This window comes from Vigna unguiculata, chromosome 6 (assembly GCF_037176805.1).
Source record: "Vigna unguiculata cultivar grain cowpea cultivar isolate G323 ecotype 2 chromosome 6, ASM3717680v1, whole genome shotgun sequence".
Taxonomy (NCBI): Eukaryota; Viridiplantae; Streptophyta; class Magnoliopsida; order Fabales; family Fabaceae; genus Vigna; species Vigna unguiculata.
Window position 1 is genome coordinate 34,906,371 of NC_140797.1, and position 10,800 is coordinate 34,917,170.

General features: G+C 36.2%; 1 protein-coding gene across 1 annotated transcript; it reads left to right on the top strand.

Moving 5' to 3' along the window:
- Nucleotides 1–1,552: 1,552 nt before the first annotated feature.
- VCS (Transducin/WD40 repeat-like superfamily protein) lies at nucleotides 1,553–10,467 on the top strand. Its single transcript, XM_028077650.2, has 12 exons — nucleotides 1,553–2,403; nucleotides 3,400–3,449; nucleotides 3,529–3,685; nucleotides 3,787–4,008; nucleotides 5,474–5,602; nucleotides 5,836–7,371; nucleotides 7,785–8,144; nucleotides 8,233–8,352; nucleotides 8,488–8,658; nucleotides 9,517–9,675; nucleotides 9,792–9,917; nucleotides 10,019–10,467. The coding sequence occupies exons 1-12, from the start codon at nucleotides 1,765–1,767 to the stop codon at nucleotides 10,325–10,327; spliced, it is 3,978 nt and encodes a 1,325-aa protein (XP_027933451.1). The 5' UTR covers nucleotides 1,553–1,764; the 3' UTR covers nucleotides 10,328–10,467.
- The last annotated feature ends 333 nt before the right edge of the window (nucleotides 10,468–10,800 follow it).

Consider the following 10,800-nt stretch of genomic DNA (forward strand, 5'->3'; position numbering starts at 1 on the left):
TATGTGATGAATAATATTATATCAAAGAATAAATATGATGTACTATTTTTCCTTGACTAGGTTTTTATCCCAAATGTTTGTTCTTAGTAAGGTTTTAAATGGACATCCAAGGAGAGTGTTATAAAATTTATGGATGTCCATTGAGTTGCTAGCAATTACCTATGATTGATTGTTATTCATTAGTATTATAATCATTGAGTTGTATCCCTTAGATTGTCTTTTATATCTATAAATATGAACTTCTCCTATTGATAAATGACAAAAAAATCAGTTTCTATTCTCTATTTTCTTTCTCTCCTTTATTTTATAACAGAAACTTATTATAAATGAATTAAATTTATTTTTTATTTCAATGGGTAGTCAAGTTAATTACCTTAAAAAGTTACACAAATTTCAAGAAATTATTATTGTTTTCTTATAGAATTCTCTTCTTCCATTTTTTTATATCATGATGCAGTTTATTATTTATCTTGTAAGAGGAATCATATCGTGATTAGTTTATTTAAGATGAATGTATTGAATAATATATTACAATTTTGAAAATATGTGATATATTAATATATTTTATAAACTTCAATTCTGTAGTTACATTATGTAGGAAAATATTAAGTTTTACGTGACAAAGGTTCACTATTCGGATAAAATATATATATATATATATATATATATATATATATACTAGTGTAAATACATGCGCTATTGCGAGTATTATATTATATTATAATATTATTAAGTTAATATATAAACTAAAATTATATTTATTAAAAATAAAGTAAAATATATCATAACAGATGAAAGAATAACAATTGATAAATAAAAAAGAAGAGAAAAAAGAAGCAAAGATAATCCATTTTATAAAAAATTTGTAAAAATAACGGTCAAATTTTAAAAGTTTAATAAATTATTATATTTAAAAGATAAAATTGATAGTTTGAAATGTAGACACATAAAGAAGAATCTCTTTATATATATATATATATATATATATATATATATATATATATATATGATAACCAAATATTAATAAATTATACAAATGCATTTATTTGTACCAAATAATACAAGATAATATCATACTTATTCATACACAAAAATCATTCTCAAAATAATTAAAGAGATGAAAGTTGATGTAATGTAAAAAACATTCATGACATGCTTTAAATAAAAAATCATAAATGACCCTTGATGTATGAATATCCTCAAATATATTTTGTTAAAATATCATATAAATACTTCATTATGTAATTTAAATTTATAAACTACTCTAACCAATAATTTTATTAAAATTTAGTAAGCTAGCTTATGAATAAATCACTACTAATTTACAAACTTTTCCTTTAATGATTTTTGTTTTTATTTGGCATGGTGTGTAGTATAAAAAAAGGGAGGTGAAAAATAATTACGTTTACAAATTATATATAGTATAACCACGAAAATAGGATGATCTAATGGTAAACATTGAAAAAACAATACACCATATATTATAATTATTACATTTATAAAATGTTTCATAAAATTTAGTTTTAGAAGTGAATGAAAAATTGTTGAAGGGGCTTTTTTTTCCACTTCCCTCCTCTCTCACCGCACACACTCTTTTTTCAACTTCCAATCTTTCATCTTCCATCTTTCAGATCTCTCTCTGCACTCGTCTCAATCCCAATCTCGATCTATCTTCTTCTTCTTCTGGTTCTTCTTCTTCAAGAATTCCCCAATCTCATTACTTTTCATCAGATTGAATTGCGAATTGGCGCTCAATTCAATCTGATGATGGCTTCCCCAAACAACCACCACCCCAACCCCAACGCCCACCCTCCTCCGCCCTTCGACATGCACTCCTTCTTCAATCCTCCGCCCCCTTCTTCCAACCCTAACCCTAACCCTAGCCAATCATCCCAATACCCTCCGCCCTTCCCCGCCGCCGCGCCCTTCCCCTTCCCGGCCTTCGACCTCCCTCTCCACCACCACCGTTCCCTCTCCTTCCCCACGCAGCCCATCCCTCCGCCCTCCAACCCCAACGCCGGTGCTCGCCTCATGGCCCTCCTTAGCAACCCCTCCCCCCCGCTCCCCGACTTCGCGGTTCCCTCCTCCTCCCCCTCCACCGTCCTCGCCGCCGCCACTGCTGCTGCCGCAGCCCTCACTCGACTGCCCAGCGGCAAGGTCCCCAAGGGAAGGCACCTCTCCGGGGAGCGCGTATCCTACGACGTGGACGTCCGGCTGCCTGGCGAGATCCAGCCGCAGCTGGAAGTTGCTCCGATCACGAAATATGGGTCGGATCCTAACCCGGTTTTGGGGAGGCAGATTGCGGTGAATAAGTCGTATATATGCTATGGGCTGAAACAGGGGAACATTAGGGTGCTTAATATCCACACTGCTGTCAGGTCTCTCCTCAGAGGCCACACTCAGGTTTGTTTCGTGTGTTGAATTGTTTTAGTGTTGCGTTGCATTGGCTTATTATTCTGTTGAGGCCTTGTATTGTGTTGGTTTTGCCATGAAACAAAACACTATGTGGCAGCGCTTTTAGTTATACTAAGAGGTGAGTCAGGTGGCCACCAATGGGAGTTGATTATAAATGTGGCCAAACTTAGTTCGAATTCCACATGAAGGAGGTGCTCACATTTAGTGTCTTATCATCCTTTGGATAGGATTGCCTATTAGAGAAGATACCTCCGGGCAATGAAATAATTTTGGAGAGGTAGGCAAAAAGAAAAAAGATATAAAGTAAATTAACAAAAACAAAAAAAAAAGGGAAATGATTTGGGTAAACAATAATAGAGGTTCGAAAAGTAAAGCAGGAGTGGTAAATATAATAAATGGTTGGTGTTACTACTTAATAAGGTACAACAATATGGCTTTTCCCACCAGGTTGGCTTTAGTGTGCAAATGTAGATGAGGGTGTTGATGCACCACGAGCTTTGAAATATATTAGCTTTAGGTTTGTCTATGTTTTTAACTGTTTTTAAGATTCATTTTTAACATTTGTGGTTAGTTGTGTCCATAGTCGGGTGTGTAAGGGGGAAATATGAAAGTTGAATTATATTGTTCGAACATGTTATGCTAATTTTGTTAATTTCTTGAGCCTCAAGTTCAAAGGACTAAAAAATAGAATATAACTACAACAGACGTGGGAACATTTTTACACTGGATTTCACCACCAGTTTTCCTTGTTTCTTAGTTGAATTTACTTTGACTGGCTGCTATAATTCTAGCTTAAAGGAAGGATTTTATTTTTGTTAGTTGTAGTAGAGTTATTGTACGCATTAAGGTTATTTTATGGCTCGTTGCCTACGAAATACTGAGCCGGTTTTCAATTTCATACTATACTGCTACATGTGTTTTTAATGGGAAAATTATCAGAGCACGTAAATTTATCCTTTGATTAATATTTTTTCCCCTTGTCAGAGGGTCACAGACTTGGCGTTTTTTGCTGAAGATGTTCATCTCTTGGCTAGGTAGTTTTTTGTTTCCTGAAAACTTTATATGGTGCTGTTTGTTTTTGTGTCTGTCCATGGGAATATGCTTTTTCTGCAGTGTTGGCACAGATGGCCGTGTCTACGTGTGGAAGATCTCTGAAGGTCCAGATGATGAAGATAAGCTTCAAATTACAGCCAATATTGTTATTGCTATTCAAATAGTGGGGGAGGAGAAAGTTGAACATCCTCAAATTTGCTGGCACTGTCACAAACAAGTAATTGCCCCGTATTTTCCTGTTTCATTGTTCTCAATTACAAAATCTTGAAGCAATGGTTTACCTCTCTTGTTATTTTAATTCAACCTTTTAATATACAGGAGATTTTGATAGTTGGTATGGGAAAACATGTTTTTAGAATTGACACCACAAAGGTTGGAAATGGTGAAGCGGTTGTGGCAGAGGATCCTCCTCTGAGATGTCCTGTTGACAAGCTCATTGATGGGGTTCAGCTGGTAGGCACACATGATGGAGAGGTGACTGATTTATCCATGTGCCAATGGATGACCAATCGATTGGTATCTGCATCACAGGATGGCACGGTTTGTGTTTTTATTTTTTGTTATTATTAACTGCTACGTTTTGGTTTCCCTGGTTTTCATTCATTTTATTGGTTGAAATGTAACAATTTTTATTATAGCATTTTTCTAATCAGGATAAACAATGTGGTGGCATTAATGTTCGTTAAAAGTCTATATGGTTTTCTTTTGGCTTGCATTGGTATTTACTATAAAACCAAGCACGCAAACATATGGGTACATTCAAGAATATGGATGGATAGAGAAAATGAGTAATTCTTGTATGAACAATACTTGTCACAGCAGTCAATAATAATAATATTAGCGGTGGATGATGGCAAGCCAAAAATCTGCCCTAAAATTATGGTGGATGACATTGCAGAATATGGTGGAAGCTTGACATCTATAATTAAAATAAAATTATATATACACAGGAAGTATGCTTAGAAATAATGTCTAAAAGAAAAACCAGTGACACAAATGAAAATCAATAAATTAAAAACGCATAAAATTTATCAAAACTAGAAATATACAAAATCATGTAGAGGAGTAAGGAAAAGAGCATGTCTAAGAGTCTGAGCTTAACTATTTAACCATTATGATATGAAAGTCGAGTATGTACAATTGTTCTCTTCAATAAGCAACAACAATTAGATTCATGTGGAATGACCAACTCAATTTGCTTCCTCTAAAAAACATTTTTAAAAGTTATTTTTGTTTTCCTCCGTGTTCACTCCTTCTGCCATTGTTGTCACCCATCACATAGCATTGTTCTGTAGTGAAACTATGCCAACGCTTTTTTAATATTATCTTAAATTTTTGTTAGTTGTTCCTACAGGCACCGTGCCGTGCAAGTATATTGCTTAAAAACAATATAGTAGATGCAGTTACGAAAAATTTGTGAGGACAAGAAAAATAAATAGATACTATTATTCAACTGTTTTTGGTAATGATCTCTAAACTAAATTTGATTTTGAACCTTGGCAATTCTCATTATAAAAGTCAGCAAAATTAAGTTGGCATTGAATACCTAAGTGAAATTCCAATTTGATTGGAGAAGTGATACCAAAAGCTTTTAAAAACTGCATCTAAATCTTGTCCATATGAAACTAGGGTAAAAAGTCGTTGGATAACTTTTTTTGAGATTATTTTATTTTACACCAACATTTCAAATCTAACAGATTAGAATGATCTAGATAGTCTGAAAAAAATACCAGCAGAAAACTACCTACTGTTTTCTTTATAATTGTGTGTAACTGACAAGTACCTAAACATTTGGGGAACCCACTCTCTCAAAAGCTAGCTATTAAAGACAGAGAACCAAACATTTAAACACTCCACCGAACATCCCATATTACTAGATATGTGACTTGGGCAGTCCATAATAACCAAGTTCCTATCAGTAACTTTATGTTGTGCTGCATTGCTATTTGTTTAATTTGTTATAGATGTCTCAATTGTATTTGCCTATTATCATCAAATGTGACAGATAAAGATCTGGGAAGATCGCAAGACACAGCCACTTGAAGTTTTGAGACCACATGATGGACATCCAGTTTTTTCTGCTACATTTTTTACTGCTCCTCACCAGCCTGATCATATTGTTCTTATCACAGCTGTAAGTGTATTCATCAGCTTTAGTATTTCAGGCCTTTATCTCAATTCTTGCTTTGCAATATCTGGACAATAATAAATTTTATTTACATTTAAAAAGCTTATAAAAATTAGCAGAGATCTGTCCACTGTTTGTTGTTTCAACCAGATAGTCCGCCATAGAACTAATTTATCATTGTGACTAGTCTAGTAATATTTGTTTTCCTTGTTTACAAATTATAATTCACACCCGTGTAGGGACCACAAAATAGGGAGGTGAAGCTATGGGTATCAGCAAGTGAAGAAGGTTTTCTGCTCCCAAGTGACACCGAATCCTGGAAATGCACTCAGACGTTGGAGTTGAAGAGTTCAGCTCAACCATCTAGAGATGCTTTCTTTAATCAAGTTGCAGCATTGCCTCATGCAGGTCTACTTTTACTTGCAAATGCCCAGAGGAATGCTATATATGCTGTACATTTAGAATATGGTCCTAATCCAGAATCAACACGCATGGATTATATTGCTGAGTTTACTGTGACCATGCCCATTCTGAGTTTTACTGGGACAAGTGATATACTGCCTCATGGTGAACATATAGTTCAGGTTTATTGTGTCCAGACACAGGCTATTCAGCAATATGCTTTGGATTTAGCCCAGTGCTTGCCTCCACCACTGGATAACGTGGGACTAGAGAAGTCAGATTCCGTTGTTTCCGCTGATGCAATTACTGTTGAAGGATTCCACACGTTAGACTCTTCTGCTCCCAAAATAATGTTACAAGCAGGTAGTACTGAAAATGGACTCGGACCTAGATACCCTTTAAGCTCTGGCCATGTTGAGGCGCCTATTTCAAGTTCAAACACTGAAGCTAAGCCTGTTACATTAGCTCCTTCTAGTGGCGAACCTGATATCGTTTGTATTCCATCTCCACCTCTTCCTTTAAGCCCAAGGTTATCTAGGAAACTCTCTGATATCAGGAATCTACAGTCAAATTTGGGTGATCATGTTGGGGAACATCCTGTTAATGATTATTCTGTAGACAGACAAATGGATACCATTCACAGGAACCTCTCTGAGACATTTAATAGTGAGTCAAAGAATGATGAAAAGAAAGTGAAGCAGGATCACATTTCTAGTGTACTTAATCCTTCTGTCATGTTTAAGCAACCAACCCATCTAATCACACCATCTGAGATCACAAAGGCTGGTTCCTCTGAGAATAATATAATTGATGGGAAGAGCGAGGGAGAAGGAAAGATGCAGGATGTGGGTAATGCTGAAGTGGAAGTGAAGGTGGTGGGTGAGACAATATCTAATCAAATTGATGAATTTGGTAGGCAAGGGTCACAACAAAATCCAGTTTCTGATAGTAAAGAAAAAATATTTTGTTCTCAGGCCTCAGATCTTGGCATTGAGATGGCTCGAGAAGGCTGTGTGATAACTGCTGGGGACACATACCTTACAGAGGAACCTGGACAACTTGATTCAACAGGAGCGGTGTCACTATCTCAACCTCCTGATACTGGTGAGGATGGACTCCAAGATATGGCAAAAGATGCCCATGAAAAGGTTTCTGACTCATCTACATCTGTGGCAGTGCCGCCATCTCCTGTCCCTAATGCTAAAGGGAAAAGACAGAAGGGTAAAAATTCTCAAGCATCAGGTCTATCTTCCTCATCTCCAAGTGTGTGTAATTCAACTGATTCATCCAATGAACCGAATGGAAATTCTAGCCTTCCGTCTGCTGAAAATGCTTTCCCTCAAATTCTGGCAATGCAAGAGTCAATCAATCAGGTGATTTCTTGAGAGTTTTTGATTGGTCAAAGATGATTCATAGCTAATCATGCATTACATTTTAATTTATTAGCATGTGTTTGAAGGGAGTTTTTGTTGAAAACAGATTTTTAAAATTAAATAAACTTTTTTACAATAGACTAACTTTTCTTCTGAGAAAAAGCTGAAAACAGATTTTTATTTCTTGTCCTTCAGAGTGTAGGGGTTTTAGCTTCTCTGTAAGTGCTTGTCCATTAAAAATTCCCCAGTTTTTAATTTGCTAAAGGGATGTACATATTGTTTGTTTGTGTATGCACTTATTTTTTATTTCATTGAATGAGTATGAACAAATGTATTGAAGCACCATTACAAGAATGGTATTTTTGCATATCTGGGAATTTGATTTATAATTCATGATCCTTCTTATTTGGCAGTTATTGACAATGCAAAAAGAGATGCAAAAGCAAATGACAATGATGGTCGCTGTTCCAGTGACAAAAGAAGGTAGAAGGCTTGAGGCTGCCCTAGGGAGAAACATGGAAAAGGCTGTCAAGGCCAATAGTGATGCTTTATGGGCTAGAATCCAGGAGGAGAATGCAAAAAATGAAAAGTTGTTACGAGACCGTATCCAGCAAATTACAGGTTTGATTAGTAACTTTATGAATAAAGATCTACCGGCAATACTGGAGAAAACAGTAAAGAAGGAAATGGCCTCGGTCGGGCAAGCAGTAGTACGTGCAATGTCTCCTGCTGTGGAGAAAATAATATCTTCTGCTATTGTTGAATCCTTCCAGGTTTGCAAATTATTTTTCTATCCAATAGACATTATAATGAAATTAGTACATTGTCTTGCTGGGATCTAATTGGCATTTCATGGCATAGAGAGGAGTGGGTGATAAGGCAGTGAACCAACTTGATAAATCAGTTAGTTCAAAACTGGAAGCTACTGTAGCTAGGCAAATCCAAGCACAGTTTCAGACAACTGGCAAACAGGTGCTTCAGGTACACGTCTCTTTAATTAGGCTTTCGCTCTTGAGTTGTATTATATTGCATCATTCTTGGAGTTGGTGGTATTTGTATTTGTAATTTCTTCTAAGGTAGCATTTGTTATTTACTATGTACTAATTTCTTCTGTAGGAGGCACTCAAATCCAGTTTTGAAACATCAGCGGTTCCTGCCTTTGAAATGTCGTGTAAAGCCATGTTTGAGCAAGTGGATGCTACATTTCAGAAAGGCATGGCTGAACATTCCGCTGCTGTGCAGCAACGACTTGAATCTGCGCCCACTTCTTTGGCAATGACGCTAAGGGTGAGTAACCTGGAATGCTTGTTTCTTTTTGGGTCTTCCATAGAACTGTGCACCTTTTAATTTGGACAAAATGCCTTACTCAAGACATATTATCCTCCTAGAGAGATGGATTATTTTAAATGAGTTGTGGGGAAAATGAGCTAAGTGTTGGTATGCATAAAAAGAAGAGCACAATGATTTGTGCCTCAGAAACATTTTGTTTACATTTTTTTGCTGACATAGCATGGCATTTTTTCTTGGCGGGCTAGTGTCGACACTTCAAGTGGATTTGTTTCCATTCTTATTTCAAAATGTGCACCAATTTCTCTCTAAACCTCTGACACAGTGATAGAGTGCTTTAATAAGATAGCCTAGGAATATATCCCCTCCCTAAAACAGGTGAATCTGGATCTGGGTAAGGCAAAATGCTTACAAATTGTAAGAGATCAAGCTTTTGTAGTATTTTGTTGTTGATTGAGAAACACTCGTTCTAGTTGACTTCTGTAGGCTCTCCTGAATTTTAAATGCCTTTAGGTAGGTCTTTTGTTTTAATGGAAAGGCGGGTACTTTCTGCAAGAACAACTTTGCATCTTTGTGCATGACTGCTTCCACTTGCTGAGTGGGGTAGGGTCATTCCACCATCAGCAGCATAGAGAGAAGCTTGTTAATTCTTATTTGCTTATATGTCATGTAGATGATGCTAAGTATTGATTTTTTAAAATCTTAGTTGCTTAGTTCGAATATGATGTGACATACTTATCAGCTGTGAAAAAAATGATTCGTTATCAAAGAAGCTTTTCGACATGTCAGTGTTATTCTTACGTTACTTGTCCCTCATTTGTTTCTCAACAGTAGTATTCCTCTTTATGCACTTTTCAGGATTCCATTAATTCGGCATCATCAATTTCTCAAACTTTGAGTAGAGAAGTGCTTGAGGGCCAGAGAAAGTTAGTAGCACTCGCGGCTACAAGAACAAACTCTGGCACGTTAAATCCTATGCCGGTCCAGCTGAACAATGGTCCTTTACTTCGTGAAAAGGTGCGGTGACTTTGCTAACCATTTGTGGGCCATAGTTGTAGGTAGTGTTAACAGAAAGCTTTACTTTCGCCATTACATGGTAATAATTGGTCGTGCAAATTTGCATTGCGAAACAGGTTGAGGTTCCCCTGGATCCCACACAGGAGCTAGCAAGGTTGATTTCTGAACGGAAATTCGAGGAGGCTTTCATTGGAGCCCTACATAGAAGTGATGTATCCATTGTATCATGGTTATGTTCTCAGGTATGACTTGAGTTGGAGAGCATTAATTGAATTTCTTAATACTGATGAACACTGAGTACAGTAGTAAGTATTAACTGGATGAATCGATTTATGGTAATCAGGTTGATTTACATGGACTGTTGGCAATGGCTCCTCTTCCTTTAAGTCAAGGTGTACTGCTCTCACTTCTGCAGCAACTAGCCTGTGACATTAACAACGACACATCACGAAAGATCGCATGGTTAACAGATGTGGCTTCTGCCATAAACCCATCGGACCCAGTGATTGCGATGCACACACGGCCCATCTTTGAGCAAGTCTTCCAGATACTCAATCATCAACGTAGCTTGCCTTCAACGACTGCAACTGATCTCTCAAGTATCCGTCTTTTATTGCATGTCGTCAACTCCATGCTCATGCAATGTAAATGATTCTCTCTCTCTCTTTTTTTCTTTTTTCCTTTTTTCATTTTCAGAAATGTGCAAATCCTTCGCCTTGTGAACCTCTAATATGATTGGAATTTTGTACAAAGCTCAGTGAGTTTCGTTCAAATGGTCGAATTTTGGTAGTAGGTAGTCCATCTTTAAAAATACTCTGCAGTTACTAAATTGGTTCACTCTAATTTCACGACCTCTTCCATTTCATATGGAAGCCACATAATCCCAGAAAGCGATAGTTATTTTACAATAGCTCTGTCAAATTGGGATTAGAAATGTACTAAAGTATCAATCCGTTTATGATTTATGCAATAAAATTTATCCAATTTACCATTGCAATTTATTTGGATCGATGTCTATAATTTTTTAAGAAATAAATGTTATAGTTATTTCAAAGTAAAGCATTGATTATTCTATTTATTGAATATAAACTATTTGGAATAGGTTATGAAGCTAATATCTATAAA

Coding starts and splice junctions, on each gene's coding strand:
- VCS (XM_028077650.2), top strand. CDS start 1,765: ATGATGGCTTCCCCAAACAACCACCACCCCAACCCCAACGCCCACCCT. Junction 3,450..3,528: donor GATGTTCATCTCTTGGCTAG/GTAGTTTTTTGT, acceptor CTTTTTCTGCAG/TGTTGGCACAGATGGCCGTG. Junction 4,009..5,473: donor CTGCATCACAGGATGGCACG/GTTTGTGTTTTT, acceptor CAAATGTGACAG/ATAAAGATCTGGGAAGATCG.